At 42.0% G+C, this 16,627-nt stretch overlaps 1 protein-coding gene across 2 annotated transcripts in view; it reads left to right on the top strand.

Moving 5' to 3' along the window:
• The window catches only part of GAREM1 (GRB2 associated regulator of MAPK1 subtype 1), a 101,956-nt gene that overhangs the window by 19,910 nt on the left and 65,419 nt on the right, over window positions 1-16,627 (top strand). For both annotated transcript variants that reach the window (XM_069779241.1, XM_069779242.1), the window contains one exon: window positions 4,613-4,753. In XM_069779241.1, the coding sequence (XP_069635342.1) occupies window positions 4,613-4,753 (141 nt within the window). Of the gene's footprint in view, window positions 1-4,612; window positions 4,754-16,627 lie in introns of those variants that run through there.

Genomic DNA, 16,627 nt, shown 5'->3' with positions numbered 1-16,627 from the left:
AGAAGTATGTGTCTTGAGAAAGTAAGCGGTGGCAACAACCTGCAGGGAGGTCAGTGCTTGCTTCAAAAGCAATGAGCTTCCTTCTGTGCTGCAGCATTGCGATACATAAGCTTGGTCTCTGTGCATAGCCAGCCTCTGTTTTCTCACCTGGTTCTTAAAAACTGCAGGTGAAAACAAAAATTCATCTCCAAACTTGCAGATAGAGGTATCCTGCTTCCAGTCTTGCTACAGTTGTTAACTGTTAATTTGAGATTGGAGTGTTTACAACAATAAAGCCCAAGATTTGCCAAATGTGGATGATCCAGTTTTGGAACTGGAAAGAATTATTAAAGAAGTATTGGCATTTAATGTAGGTGGTATTTAATAAGCATGGGACTCTTGATTAAGCAATTACTTTTTTTTTTTTTTAACTGGATCAACATGTGAACAATTTTCCTTTTGTGGTCAGTGTTCCCTTTGCAATTGCCCTTCAACAAGGGTGGGCTTTACAATATTTGTAGGTTTTAGGAATTGCATGGAAATGGATCATGTAATTAAAAAATGGTAATACGTCTTATTTTTAATGAACACATGAATAGCTGTTACAGCGCTGCTTGTGATGCATGATGAAGTAGCCGAAATACTGGTCATGGTCAGAGTGCTTATAGGAGGACAGCTTGTGTAGGAACGTACTGGCGAACTTCTCAGTTCGGAGGTGTGAGGCTTTTATTGTCATGCAGGAATGGGCGTTGACGCTTTATTTAGGGTTTAGGCACTGTTGGCGAGTCATGGGTTTCTTAGTCTTGGGCATTATTATGAATAAACTTGACTCATATTTTGGAAAGATGTAGGCAACTTGGGGAAGGGTGGGGAATTGCATGTGATAGTTCATTGCTTCTCTGACTTTTATTTGGGGGGAAAAAACAACACAAGTATTTGCCTGTAGATTCTTTGTAGTGGTTTAATTATATTGCAGGCGTGTGGGGCAGGGAGGAGAGGGTGAGAAGATAAAGCTAATCCATATTTGATCATAAGAGACAAAACTGTTACTAAAGATTTAGTGGCCTGTGTTCTCTATTTTCTCATGGCGTCTGATTTTTGTGTAAGCAGCAGTGTAGGAGTGTGTTGAATAGGTGAGAACCGAGTTGCATAGTTGGTGGGTGCGAGGACTGCCGAATTCTCTCCCACATAGTTAAAATGTGATTAATGAAAGGCTTGCATAACCTGTGTTACTGAGTCAGGGGAAAAATCAGATTGGATATGTGTGGCTGTTTTGCAAGGTACAGTTGTCTGGGAAAAGTGTAAAGGACTAAGTCTGTAGGGCCGTGCTTGGGCTGGGAGCTGAGTCATGTAGCTCGGGTCAGAGGTGTCTCCTGCCTGAAAGGTCCTCCTCTCCAGGAGGAGACCGCTTTAAAGGCAGCGAGCAAGTCTTCCAGGGGGAGACAGCCTAGAAAGAAGATGGAAGAAAGAAGAGGGTATGTATTGCAATATTCTGTTGTCCTCAGTCACGTTTGACTCTTCCTTGCGTTCCCTCCCATAGCACGGAGGCCGTCCTTAGCCAGGTGGTTTTGCGAGTCCATTAATGCCTTTGGCGACAAGGAGCCTCTTCCTACAAAGCCGCCCCGGGAATCCGTCTCGCCCACGGTTCGGAAGGACCAGGGCTGGGTGAGGGCAGGCCTGCCCCTTGTGAGGGAGCCGGAGGGCCGGTGGAGAACTCCCCGCTGCCTCCGCTCCACCTTCTCTCCTCGGCTCGCTCTCCCGCAGCAAAGCGTGAAAATCATTCCCAGTGTAAGCAGTTGGAGCAAATAATTGGTGTAACAAGAATTGTGGTTTCCAAGGTTCTGTTTAAAAAATACAGCTACTTCCAGCTGCAGACTTAATTACGTAGTCACTCTTGGGCCTGCCTTAGTAATCTCTTTTTACGCTCACCTGTCCCACCCAGTTTTAGTGGAGTAACCACTTAAACAGATCATGGCATGTGAGCCACGACTGGAAGCACCTTTTCATAATGGCTGTCTCTATTTTCCTGAGAATGTCTTTCTCAGACTCTTTGAGGGTGACCCATACTGTAATTATTTCCCTGCGATCCTGGATGTAGAATCCAGCCTTCCTTTAGGCAACGTTCTGAAATTATAGCTACAGATTTTAAGTCAGAGAAAAAGCATACCAGAGATGCTTTGTATTTCCTTCAAAATTTGTTTACCACTGTCAGTGAAACTAGTAAAATACTAGTTCTTCCCTTAGGTGTCGCCAGTTTTATTTTGTTGTGGGATGGAATAATTACTTGTTGCCATGGATTATAGAAAGCGTTAAGTGTAACTCTAAACTGAAACATTGAGTTTCAAATAAAACCATTTATTATTATTATGTTTTCACCCCAAATTGTAAAACTCTGTTGCAGCAAGCTGAAGATAATTTTTGTATGTATTAGGAGTTACCCTGTGAGCAGAAAACAGGAGGTGCTCAAGGTCAGGTGATTTGGTAAGATGTAGTGGGTGTGTGACTGACTCCTCTAGCAAATGTATCTGAATTTTCTTCAAGATACGGATGGGACCAGAGAGTTCTCTGGTGCTGCGTGGCGGTTTTGCCACTCATCCCTAGGCTTTCCGAGGTCTCTCCTCCCAGCGCGCTGTGGGCGGAGGGGTGGTGCTTCCCCAGGAGCAGGACCTGGTGTTAAGCAGCCTGTCTGCCTGGCTGGCCTGCTAAGGGATGTGGTCCAAGGAGCGCATGGAAACCAGTTCTTGAAATGTCCTGCTTACCTGGAAGTACTTTCTGTGCTCTGAAAAAGAAGCAAACGTGGAAATGGCACCTTCACAGGAGCAAGAAGAACTAGTACTAAGGAGCTCTGTATACCTTGTTTTGTTTTGGTTTTTGTTCCCCTTCTACACCCACATAACAGCAGTTTATTCACAGTTATAAATTAAAGCCCCAAATGTACAAAATGGGAACTTTTTTTAAGTTTTAACAGGCCGTGGGACAGCAGACCCAGGGATCCATCTCTCGGACCCTATGAGTTGGGGAGGGTCTCTCTCCTGTTTAGCCAAACCCAAGTTTCTGGAGGAAACAAGCGGAATCCTGTGGCTGGAGAGTGTCGGAGCAGATGGTCATAATGGTCTCGTCTGATTTAAAATCTAACAGTTCTCACACATACCAGTTGCTGCGTTTTGAATTGTGTAGGAGGGCACTTTCTGATAGAATGGGAGCATGAAATTAGGCAGGAACGGGGTGTGTAGTAGCCATTGCCTACGGTGGAAAAGATTGCCTGGTGTGGGCAAAAAACAAGCTCAATGGGAAGTATCTCTCCTCTGCAGAGATTGAACAGGGGAAATGTCTGCTGCCCCAGGCTGAGGAAAGTCTCATTCTTCTACTGACTTTAAAGAATATCAGAGGACAGTGAAGAGAAAGTGCAGTTTGTTGTAGTAGCTGAAGGGGATGGGTTTTGTCCAAACTTGATTCCAGGGCTAAACTACTTGCTTTATTTTTGGCTGTAACTGCAGAGGGCTGGTGGGAGAAAAGGAAAATGAAATTTAAAGCTTCATTATTATTGGCCCATGTTTAGTGTCTACTAAGTGTTCCTGAAATTTCACGTGCTTTAAAGGCACTTTGAGAAATGCTGTTTTCTGTGTGTTTAATGCAGAAGCGTACTGAGCAGAACTGCAGGTATGTAAGAGCAGTCTGCCGTGATACACCCTGCTCTGTGAAATTTTGTTCATATATCATGCTTGAGATATATAGCTGGCGCAATGAGTAGTCTATCTAATGTGGCTCTTCCAATTGCTGGAAAGCCAAGCAAAGCACTCTGGTCCTGATCAGGCACTGCAACTGGTAGAGTAGGGGAGAGTACTTGGCAGAAATGCAGATGATTTGGTGGGGACAGGGGAAGAGAGGAGAGCTGGGTCTCTGGCTGTGTTTGGGATGGATTTCACAGAGGGGGCGTTACAAAGATGAGCTGGACATTACCTGGGGGGGGCTTCTGGTTGAATTTATCTCCGAGAGAGGACTTTGGTGTGTGTTCAATTTTATTTATTTATCCTCATTATGTGGCAGGATTAAGTTTACAGACATAGGAATGGCTAATTAAGCAGTGACTTGCAAAGGGATAGAATGACAAAGCTGAAATCTCTATATCTGCAAGTGTGATAGCCAATTACTTAATAGTGATGAACAAGATTTGGCTTCAGGTGGCTGTAGGGTAGTGTGATGCTGATCTTTCAACATACAAAACTGTACTTTTTTTTGGTTTCTTTAAAAATTAAAAGAGCTCTCAAGTATTTGTATTAAGTGAGATAGGCAGACATAAATAGAGATATGAAAAGTCTATTTATACCGAAAGCTGAAAATGAGCCCCAGAGCCACTGCTGAGTAATCTGGATTACATCTCTGTGCTATTGTATTCACGCACTGAGTTGTTTTGCTTTATGTTTGTTTTCTGTAAAGTGCTTACGTTGCAAAAATGAATACTGTGTAGAATTGAGATTTACTTAATTGGATTTTTAAATATCAAAAGTCTGAAAAAAATAAACAGCAATAAGAATAAACGCTTGTTGTGAAGTTTTCCTAATTCTTCATGCAGTAAGTGTGATTTTATTTTATTTATTTCTTTTTTAAAAAAAACCCTACATCTCTTTTGCAGGAGAAACTGTAGAAGGCCTTCGAGAGAGTGATTATCTTCTGATTCATTCATGTCGGCAGTGGACAACAATTACAGCTCACAGTCTGGAGGAGGGTCACTACGTCATAGGGCCAAAGATAGAAATCCCTGTACATTATGCAGGTAAAGCTATTGTTGACCTGAAATAAAAATTCAAAGAGAATGAATTGCCTACCACTTAACACTGATCACTTTATTTGACAGAGTGAAGCTAAGTCTCTGATGCCAGTGTCTGTCACTTAACTTTTTGATAATGTTACAGAGCGCAAGAGATACTGACTTACTCCCAGGGCTACTATATAGATGTATTTCATTGGGCAGCGCATGGACAGAACATTAGCTATGTAGAAGAATTGGTTTCAATTTGAATATAATGTATTGCCAGCACTTCTCATCTGCAAATGTGGTGACAAAAGTGTGAGAGTTTGAAAATGCCTTGAAATGTTCGGTCAAAGATGGAATGGGTTTTACACTTCATTGCATATTAAAACTGGAGGGGATTTTTTTAATATTTCCATGTTAAAACCCAGGGACCCTTCACAATAATACTTCAGTTTTACAGTAATGCTCCTCAGTAGTTCCTTGTCACTGTCTGCCTTTTTGGATGATGCAGTAATACTGTTGTTCCAAGTAGATATGATGCAACTAATCTGTATTTATTTTACGATTTCAGATTAGTTTTACTTTTCTAGGAAATTATTTTTAATACTGTTTCCTACTGCTTAATGTCCTTATTCACAAGCTGAATAGAACAATACTATGTGAGTGGGAAGTGCTTATCTTGCTGCAGTGGATAAAAAAATTTAAAGAGCTGGAAAGTGTGAACTGAAAGAGCCATGGCTACGAAGCAAAGACTTGGGCTTAGTGTCTTACTTGGTCTTCTGTATGGCCAGTTGTCAGTTGAGTAATCTGCTCAGCTCTCTTACGGTGTCCTTTAAAATGTTGGTGCAATGAGGGTGTGCTGAGTTGTACAAGAGCTGACTGAAATGTTTTATTTCAGTCACACCAGTGCTGCAACTGCAGTGATGCACCCTATTTCAGTGATGAAACTTACACCAGTTGCCTTCTTATGTACTGATTCTCCTTGGAGTTCACCTCTGGAAGGTTAATTTTTTTTAAGACACATTTAAAAGCTTTGGTCTGATGGCATATAGTGTCATAATACATGTGGCTTTAAAAGTCTCTGAATTTAACTTTCTTAGTATAAAGTTTCTAGTGCTTATGCTTAGTAACATCGATTTTTTTTTTTTTTTTTTTTTTTTTTTTTTTTAAACATCTCCTGGCTGCATAAGTTTCAGTGCTGTGGCCAGATAAACACTTCAATTCCTTCAAACTGAATGCCACATTTTAAAATCCTCACTGTGATTCCTGGAGGAAGGGGAACAGAAAATAAAATGGTTATTGGCATGAAAGAAGATTGGATCTTAAGGGGTTTACTAAAGCTTGATTCTTAATTTTTAAAAAATTAACAAAGATCTGCTAAGCAGATTTTCATGACTCTTCATAATTCCATTCATTCATAGCCTAAATTTACATAGATACCAGAAAAATCAAAGTCTGTCCCCTGACATACTGCTATACTATCAATGTGCTTTTCTTCCTGGCTTGTGTTAATGCAGGAAAAGAGCGTGCGTTTAGTTAGCAGAATACATTTTGCTGTCACACGATCTCCAGAAAGTTCCCTGCCATAAATTCCTCATTAATGAGATGAAAATATATGAAAGCTCAGAAACTGCCATGTAGTGAGGGCACTTACTGAATATGTGGCGGGCTCCAATGCTGCCAAAGGAACTTCATGAAAATGGTCAGTGGTAACTTGCAGTACCAGAGCATGTCTCATGGGCTTGCCTACAAGAAAGGAGAGACAAGTCTAAGCATGTGAAGGTTTAGTTAGCAAAGCACTGCAATTGGTGCTTGGGTGCTAACATCTAAATGCATTTAGAGAAGTCTTCCATACCCTAAAGATTAATTTATGCTGCTGTGGAGTACCATACAGAGATCTACAGGCTAACACCGAGTGCGCTTTCAGTGCCGCATTGTGCAGTGCCTTGCGTTTACTGCTTTTGGGATCCAGAATCCTGCGCTAAAGAGGCAAAGTTTAATGTAGCTGCCTCAGAAGACTTGCTGGGCTGGGTACTGACCTGACACAGTTATGCTGCTAGCTCTGGAGCTAGCTGGGGCGTCTGTTCTTCAGTGAGCTCTGGGAAGGCTGGGTAGTGGGAGTGCTCCAGAATCATCACCTTTCTGGGGAGGACGTTCTGCTACCGAAAGGTAGTGCTGTCTGGTGGCGATTGTTGTGTGAGCTGGCTGGCACAGCCCTCTGCTTGCATGCGAGAACTTTCCGTCTTTGCAGAAAGCATAACTAGAACAGTTGGAAGAATGCTTATATGGGGCTCAGGCATTAGTTTTTGGGTTTAGAGGATGGGGTTTATGTCCTCATAGGCAAATGTTTGTAAACTCTATTGCTGTATAAATTTTGGACTGACTTTTTGCATGCTTTAACTTTAAACTTCCATCAAATAAGATGTACTGCCTATCAGAATGACCCTTAGAGATGGAACGTAAGAGTTCATGAAAATGACTTCCTAGGTTTGTTTCAGCTTTAATGGCATAATTTTTTATTTTTTTTTAACACCTAGCAGAATTTTAATGTAGCAAATTGCAGCATGATTTCGGTTGCAACACTTGAGCAGGAAGGGAAGTTGAAACGGATGTTATTCTCCTGAGATTATGGGTTTAAGTACTACGAAGTCATCACTCACGTATATAAATATGAGTATAAAGTAAATCTGATTTTGCTACTTGCTAAATCAGGTTTTGATACACTTATTAAACCTAAATACAATAAAGCCTTATTAAAGAAGGAAAATGCTGTATTTTACATTTAAGTGAAATCTCATTAACAGAACCTGAGTTCTGCAGTCCTGCCAATGGTCCTTTCCCTACTGGGAAACTGCTACCCTGGTTGTTTCAGGTGGGGATGGCTGACATGGTTAATTTTTGCTGTTGCTGTCAAAGAACAGTCATATATGATGGCTGTTAGTCTAACCATTCTCTCTTGAATACTCTTTCCAGTTTGCTTCTCTTTAAAGTTAGAGTTAATGTAGCATTGAGTTCAATTTTCATGTAATTAAAACCAAATGGCTAATGCGTTCCTGGCTCCTAAAACAGAAGAGATCTTCACATGCATGTAGAATGGAGAGCAGATCAAAATTACTGTCCTGATAGTACCCTGTTTTGGCATGAGAGAGTGAACTTCACAAGAGTCCAAGGTAAACTATCACAACAGATGGACATTGGTTTCGTGTCCTTTGCTTTCCTCAGGTACACAATTCACACTTGATACTTCCAGGAAGGTCTTATCAGCTTTCTGTCTGCACTAGTTTTATATTGTTCCTGGTACTATTGTATCCTTAATACTAAATTTCTACTCTAAAAGTGAGTGTGTATCATCCATACCCTCCAGCTGATGTCAAATGTTACTGCTAGTTTTGGCTTAGGCAGCACTGTAATCTTTACCTTGATAAATGTCTCCCTTAGTAGCCTCTGGAAAATAGTGGTTTATGATCTGAATTTGGAAGATACAGGGCATGTTGGTATCTGGCAGAATTAGACTTCGCTGTCCTGCTGCTCTTCGAGAGGAATGAGCACCTCTCATTCCTCTGCAGAGGTACCTCCGTGGGAAGAAGTGTCTGAGGGGTGCTGATGGCCTCATCTCAAACGTATTCTGTGATAACTGAAAGGCAATGAAGACACTGTCTGGGGGTTTGAATGCTGTGGCCTCTGGGTGTTGGCTGACTCTTGTTGTGTACCTTCCAGGACTATATAGCTCAAAACTATCAAAAACATTTTTGAGGATTCATCAGCTCAAGCTGCAGAGGTCTTCTGCTCTGACTCTAAACAGCCCATGTTCAGTCTGTTGTAAATGCCTGTGCTACGTGGCCACAATTCCTTATGTGTGCGGATTACTGATTTGAAAGTTGATGGAGTTGGATGTGGTTCCTTTTAAAACTTGCTGTACAGGAAAAGCCGCAAAGGGCTGTGGAGTAACCCACGTGTGTGTGCATACCCCCACCTACACAGCATAGTCTTTTCTTTCAAAGGCCATGCTAGTATTGGTGTGAGTGTATGCAATGAAAGAAGTAGTACTTTGGGGTGGGCTGGCAGCTTCTAGGTTATTTTGCCCCAAATACTCACTCCCACGTTTAAGCAAATCATAACAGGACCTTTACTGTTGTTTTTTAGGGCCTTATCTCTGTTGTTGCAACTGATGGTTGGTTTGTTCTCCTGTCTGATTGAGGGCTTTTTCCATTCTGAGAGCAAAGCTGTTCCTTTGAGATTATGTTTAAAAAAAAATCCAAACCCCTACTTTTTTTTTTTTTTTTTTTTAGCTTCTACTCAGCTTTGCCCAGGGTTTGGAGGGAACACCTCTTGTGTCACTGCTGCTGTTTATGTGCTCATGGGAGGCAACTAATAAAGAAAATACTTTTATGAAGACATTAGAAAGTAACAGCCTATTTCGGGGTGTGCCACACTGTAACACATCAGGGGTGTTGGAAATACTCTTCCTGTGAACTCACACCTCCCCACCACATAGTGAAGGTGTGCAGCTGCTAATACAGAGTAATTGCTGGTGCCCTATCCAATTGCTTACCTAAGTGTGCTGATAGCTTTCTTAATGTCTTTTAAATGAGGAAATATAAAACCTTGTCATGTGAACCTTCCCCAGGTGGGGTGCCGGGTGGGAATGAGTCAGAAGTCCCTTCTCTGGTGTTAGAACTGGTGTACCATGAACGTGCTACTGAAACCTGTTCCTACTGGTTTGATTTGTTAATCATGGAGCAGTGCCTGATGGGCCTGTTCCTGCTAACATGGAGGAAGATGCTCTCTGCAGGTCTTCTCAAGAATGAACTTGCCTTTGCGGCGGCGGAGCAGGAGAGCTTCCTGAGATTTTGCAACATGCAGCTGCAGAAGTTTCTCTCTCATGTCCAAAGGCATGCCTGCCTCTAAGACACAATTTTGCAGTCCCAGCAGGCTTACTGGTGCCCATCTGGAATAGTCAGACCTTGGACACTGAGGGAGGAGAGCGCTGAAGTATGGTGTGAGTTAGGCATCTCCTAGTTTTCTTGAGATGGTGACAGCAGCTGCTGTTGCTCAGTTTCCACCCTGAACCTGATGCATCCAACACGTGGAAGAGCTTGGATCTTTACTCTAGTGATACTGAGCGCTCTTAGATGTTTACAGTATGTTGGGTCTTCTGTAAGTGTGCTTTATGGCTCTCTTCATGGCCCTGGAGAGAAGAGCAAACATCAGACTGGCAGACATTCTTTGCTTGACAGCTTTATGGTATCTGCTGCCAACTTGTGTTACTTTGGGGACAGAGAGGGTGCTTCCTTGTCTTGCATTCAATTTAGATTCTTCGCTCCCTCAAGTGCAGTTTAATGCTGTCTGCTGGTCAGGGAAGGTGGTGGTAGACAAAGAGCCCTTTGTCCCAGGGCTTTGCCTCCCTGCGAACAGCGGGTAGTGTCAGGGAGAGCTGCGCCTGTTCTTCCGCGTAAATGGAGCAGTACAGCTCTGACGGGGTATTTTTCAGTTCAAAGAGGTGGGTGAGATCTAAGACAGGGAGGGACACTGCTCTGGAGTAGGGAACTTAGGTGAGTCCTTCCCAGCCAGCAGGTACACCACTCCCTGATATGAAGTGCGTTTTGCATTTTAATTTGTGTTTTGCTTTGAACTTAACCTGGCACCCAACTATCACATAGTTCTCCTGGGGCTTTTCTGCTGTACAACTGAATATAAATTCTGGAGAACAGGGCCCGAATGCACTGCTTCTGAGAGAGGCAGGCTGCCATGTGTCTGTGGGCTGGTAAACGATTAATGAATGTATGTTCTCAGAAGAAAACCAAGAAAAAAACCCAACCCACACGTTTAACCCCCTGGTACCCAAATTTTGTTTGGGTTTTTTTCTTGAAAGAGCTTGTATGATCTGAAAAGCAGTCGGACGTTTGAAAGCTTTTCTTCACAGGTACTGCTAATAAATTGTTGCCACCAGCATATTGTCTTCATGCGTTTAAAAGAGAAATATTACTTCTGTAGCTCTGAATACTTGATTGTGTGAGGTCTCCTGAGAATTGCAGCCCTTTTCTCCCAGACAAATAGAAGAAAGTCTATTCAGTAGTCATTTAAAAGTCTGATTGTAGGGTAGTGCCTGGGTATTGCAGAGCGAGAGGGCACTCATTTTCGTGAGTGCTGCAGCCTCTTCAGCTGTAAGTCTGAGCTCAGTCATGTCTGAAACACTTGTAATTGCCCATATAGCATCATTCTATGCTTTTCTGTTAGGGAAATTATTATGCATTAAAATATATTTATCTACTTGTTTTTCATTTAATTGCTACCTCCTTTTTCCCACTAAGTCTGAGTTTTTCTATTCTAGGCAATCACGGCTTTGTAGTCTGGAAACTGTCTTTGTATTTCTGGATTTTTCAAACCTGTCATCTTGAAATAATGGATAAACTGTTCTTCCATACATGAACAAATATCTATATTCTTAATTTTTTTTTCTTGTCCAGAGAGTTATCTTCAACAAGTTTAGTTGCTGTCAGACTTCCCCATGGTCCTATCTCTTTGTTATTCCACTTTTCTTTGCCTATTTAAATTTTGGCAAATGCCTCTCCATTAATCTACAGTGCAATATCAAATCACAGGATCAAAATGCAGGTACTGAAGTTGCTGGCAAAAATCACTTACTACTTTTGCACCTGGGGGTTCACATGTTCTTCCTGTTCCTTCATCTCCCCCCATTAGCCAGTCTGGTGAAGTAGCAGCTTTAACTAATGAAATATTCCCCTTTTCTCTGACCACCTGTTTTGCAGAATCTCTTCTACTTTGCATTTTGTTTTATAACTATTAAGGAATGTATACATATGTCTTCCCTTTTTTTTTTTTCTGTTTTTCCCCACTTGCTTGCTTGCTTGCTTCCTTACTTGATTTTTGATTGAGCAGTTTGTCCTGAGCCCAAGCAGTTTGTTTGGGGTGTATATGGTACTTGCTTTCTAGTATTGTACACCAGCAGCTTCCCAGAATGCAAGCTATGGATCAAAAATACCTTTTTGATGTGGGGAGGTGGTTCAAATTTAGCTTCTAGTGAAACGGCGGTGTGCAATTCTTCATCAGGTTGCACTGCTAAGAATCTTTCGTTCTCAACTTCATCTCTCTGGAGTCAGCCAGACTTTTTTGCAGTGTCTAGTTTCCTTAAAGCTATCATCCTCATAAATGAAAAGTGGCAGACTGTGAGACTCCTTCTTTCTTTGTATATATACAACCTTCTGTTTATGAGATTTCTGCAGTCACCTACAGAATATGTAGAATTTGCTTGACATTCAAGTTAGTGGCTGGATATATCGAAGCTTGTATTCAGCCTGCTGATGAAACCCCATTCAACTCTGGTTTAGTTCCCATCCTCCTTCCAGTTTTGCTGCCTGGACTGTCTGAAATGTCTGAAACTGCTGTAGAGTCTGCAGCTCTCAAAGGCTACTGCTCTTTGATGTAATGAGAACAGTAGGGTTTGTTCACAGGGTAGTATTATTCCAAATAATGGAGGAAGAGTCTGATTATGTCCCAGAAGTTCATGGAAAGAAAATACCTGTATTTTCTCTCTTGCTTTCCAACCTGGAATAAGAGTTTGTGGTTTGTAGACACCAGTTTGTACTATAAAATTTGTTTGGTTTCATAGGATTTGCTTGGTGCCTTAAAGGAAACAAAAGCTTGTGATGATAGTGATATTTTTCAATACTATCTCAGTGAGGTACTAGGTGGAAAGAGGCGTATGCTTTTAGATACAGCTGTCAAAGTAGAGGAGAGCAAGACTTCAGCGCGAGTATCATCTTAACCTTGTTTAAAAAAACTAAGATTTGCCTCAGCAGTGAACTTTCTGTGTTTTATTTGTGAGAAGGGAAAGGGAGTAGGAGGAGAGAGGGAAAACTTGCAGCTTTTCCAACTGATGATTCGAAGTATCACGTTCCCTCAGACTTCCACAGTTCTTGGCTGTTACTCTAAGTCTGCAAACTTGCAACTCGCTGAAGTTCAGCTGTGACCTTATAAGCTGTCACCGTAAAGTGGGGGGTTTTTTTGTTTGCTTGTTTCAGACCTCTGCAGGCAGCAAAGAAGCTGATGGGAGTTGCATCAATTAGGAAAGAACTCTAGAGGCTTGTACAAAAGAAATTAACTGGGGAGGATGACTTTTTGAAAGATTGCAATTGAGGGAACAGTAGAATAGCAGCCAGGAAACTGGTTCCCAGAAGACTGGGAGATGGGCTAAATCACATAGGATTTGCTTGGCATTGCTTGAATTACTTTGCCTTAGCTCTTGGCTGGTACAGTGGAGCGCTGGGCTCATTTGCATGATGCTAGAAAGACTTAAGTGCTTGGGAGAAGGGTCTTAAAAGCTGCCTAACTTAACCACTAGGAAGCTGAGAGGAAAAGGCTGATCCCCACTGGGAATTTGAGGTGTATTTAGGGCTGCACTTGAGGTTCCAGGTTGATCCCATGTTTCCGACCACTTGAGGCTGCCTTAAGTACTAGCTAGCTACAAGGAAATTGGGAATGTGGCTCCTGAATTCCCAAGAGGAAGCTGTTCTCCTCTTTCATGACGTACAACTTAAGGATTTGAAAGGAAGGAGATGCATGAACACTACAGCCTGCCTAGTTGATAAGCCTCCTGCCATTGAGGTGGGGGTAGGCATAAGCTGCCTGTTTCTAGGCAATGAACAAGGCATGAATTAAGTGTGAAGCTGCTTCACCCTTTCCTACCCTGAAGTAGATGTTCAGGCACGTAGAAGAACCATACAGTTAAAAAGCTTTAAGGGTAGTTAGAAGCTCAAAGAGGGTCTGTTAGCCTGCAGTTTGTAAGTGCAAGCCTGGAACTTCACACCTGTTTTCCTAAAGTAGAATTTTACGGATTTAATGCCACCTATCAGGCCTTGAAGTTGACCCTTGATGGGAGAAGAGAATAACAAGGCAGTTGGAAAGGCCATGGTCACTGTTTAATCGGTAAAAAAATATATGCTTTTCCTTCTGTGCAAACCTTGAGGAAGAATTTTTACAAAATCTGTTTGAGCTGAAGAGTGGTATGTTTTGAGTTGATAGTTCATATAGATAATGATGCCTTTTGTTAATCTCTTACTTAACTCTGATGCATGAAATTGAGGGTTGTGTTTTCATATGAACAGACTAGCAGGTGCAAAAGAAAGCAAGCAGATGTCACTGCTATGAAATCTTTACAAAGCATGATGGAGTCACCAATGCAACTATCCCATGACTCTTACTCTTACCTGGAATGTAGTGCATGCTACAGATACAGACTTTTGCAGAGAAGTACAATTGTTAATGCTTAAGGGATTTGGGTATGGTTTGCTGATATTGCCATGAGCTTCCTATGATTAGTCTAAGAAATCTCTTTTAGACTGTCCCTTTTGCTTCTTGGGGCTGGCGGCGGAGCTGTTACAACTGAACTAACATGGCAAACAAGCAAGGCAAAAATTATGAATGTCTTTCCCTTCTGTAAATACAGAACCCAGCTGGCAGGAACGTAGAGCAGGGTTTTTGATAGGTCATGTGTGTTTGAGGAGGGAGCTGCAGAGGAATCTGTCACACAGGATGATGTCATCTTGTGAATTTTTGGATACCCAAACAGATTTTTTTTAATTATTTTTTTTTCCCCTGGAGCCAGTGTTTGCTGTTCAAAACAACTGATAGGAAGTACGGTAGGAATTCTTCAGTCAGCATCCTCCCCATGGAAACCAGCACACTTCACGTCTGGGAACGAGAGCCGGTCACGTCAGTGCTGCCTATTAAAGCAACTGACATCACAGATGTCTTAAGCTTTGATTGAACTACTGTACCAATTGGTGCCAATAGGAAAATAAACCCATGCTATTTAAGCCATGTCTAACTGTTTATATGGAGAATGTAATTTGTGTGTTTAATTTAGCCTGTGATCTAAGACAGTAATTCTGCTGTGTCAGGGAAAGGCACTTCTGTGAGCTTTGAAACTTTGAGGAGTGGAAAAACTGGCTTTTTTCTCTGTCATGAGCTGTTGTGCAGAGATTTTCTGTTCTCAGATGGCAGAGATTAACTTGTTGCAGTGTGTGGGGGGGAGAAGCTATTAACACTAATAGCAAAGGTGACCATTACTAACTGGATAGGAGAAACATGGGTATTTAACTTCTCAGTGTGAAGGACCTAAGCATTAGAGGGGAAACTGAAGCCTGTACTCACAGCTTTATGTACAGATGTGAAGCTCTCTTTCTTCCACCTGTTCCCTTTACTGCAGGTGAGACTTAACTCTTCTTTTGAACCAGAGTGCGCAGTTTGATCCCAAAGGCGGGCAGAGCAGGGGCAAAGAAGGAAATACAGTGTATATGTCTATACTGTATGGGGGCTTTCATGAGTGTCCTCAAACTAGGAACGCCTGGCTGGTGAGCCACCTGTTAGAAAATCTACAACATTGACAGATGCTACTGTCATCTTGGATGGTTGACAGCCTATATAGAGTAAGAAGGACCTTTTAAATCTGAATGCTAAGAAGGTTATGTTTTTCAGGGGAGTCACCTTCACAGCACACTCTTTAAATATTTGTCACCAGTTCAACCTTTTCCGGTTCATCTCACATGAATTCTGTATTGCAGTAGACTGGGAATAGCCAGCTAAGGCTGGCTGGCTGCATTTGTGTGGCTGAAATAATTCAAGCCGGCTTTGTCTGTTCCTTGTTGCCTTGTTTCATGGTGCTCACCTGATGCCTCTTTTAGTGTGTGTGTGGAGCAGCTCATCATGTGAAAGGTCCCGTTTTTGTCATGATGGCTGCATGCATGCACGAAAAAGGAAGAGGGACATGTGATTGTGCATCCTAATCACATATCTGAAGGTCTTCATCAAAATGATGGGATGTGCATTTGTGGTCTTGTGCTAGAAGAAAGGGGGGGGGGCTGTCCGGTTTTTTTTACCATTAATAACCTTTTGAACATAGGCAAGTGAGAGATGTGTGTCTATGGAGGAGAAAGAGAGTGTTCAGTGGGAAGTACTGATTGTGGAAAGCTGTCTCTGATAAAATGCTGCATGGGCCTCTGCATTTCCAAGTGCAAAAAATAAAGGCTGTGTAGGCCAAGTGGGACTATAGTGAAGCTTGATGGGAAAAGTGAAACCTTGGTGAGATGGATGGACAGGGTGGCTTGCATAATCTGGTTCTTTAGCTACTGTGTCCCTGCTAATTTAATTCCTAGGGTTCAAAGTGTATCAGGGGAATTAAGACATTTGCTACACAAATGCCATCACCAAAAAAAAAAAAAAAAAAAAAAAGAAAAATGAAATAGTGCTGTGTTTAAGATTCATGCATCTGAGTTGAGAGATTCTTACGAGTGTGACTTGGAAACCCAGAACCAGCTGCTGGGAAGGATGCATCCCTTGGAGTTGGTACAGGGGAAGGGCTACAGCATATCCTGGGGTGTAGGATGAGAAATACTGTGAGTAGGAGTGAGAGTTGCAGTGTGATAGTAAATCAGCTTTAGCCTTCTCTAGCTGTTGGGATGCTAGATGGGGGAAATGGTCATTACCTGTAACTGTTCGTGGTATCAGATTTTTCCTGTGAAGTGCTTTCAGATCTTCCAGGAGGACAGTTGCTGTAAAAATATAATTTGAATTTAGACAAACTTTCTAACTGAAATTAATGGAGAACCTGAATTTGTCTTCAAACTGATAGTGTCTTAAACCATTCTGTAAATAGAAGAGAGACTGACATTTATAATAATATCTTGTATGCATACGTTCCTATCTGAAAAACTGCTTTATCTGATTCTGAAAAGGTGGCTGAGGGATGCACTTGAAATCCTAAGAGGCTGGGGTTTTTTGGTTGGTTGGTTGTTCTCCTTTTTGTCAATTTGATTCCTGCTGACTGACCGCTACCCCACTGCAGGAAGCCTGTGGATGCCTGTGGGTTACCTGTGT

The sequence above is a fragment of the Haliaeetus albicilla genome, chromosome 3 (genome assembly GCF_947461875.1).
Source record: "Haliaeetus albicilla chromosome 3, bHalAlb1.1, whole genome shotgun sequence".
Classification (NCBI taxonomy): Eukaryota; Metazoa; Chordata; class Aves; order Accipitriformes; family Accipitridae; genus Haliaeetus; species Haliaeetus albicilla.
Note: the sequence above shows the minus strand (reverse complement) of the source record. Positions and strands in the feature narration are given on the sequence as shown.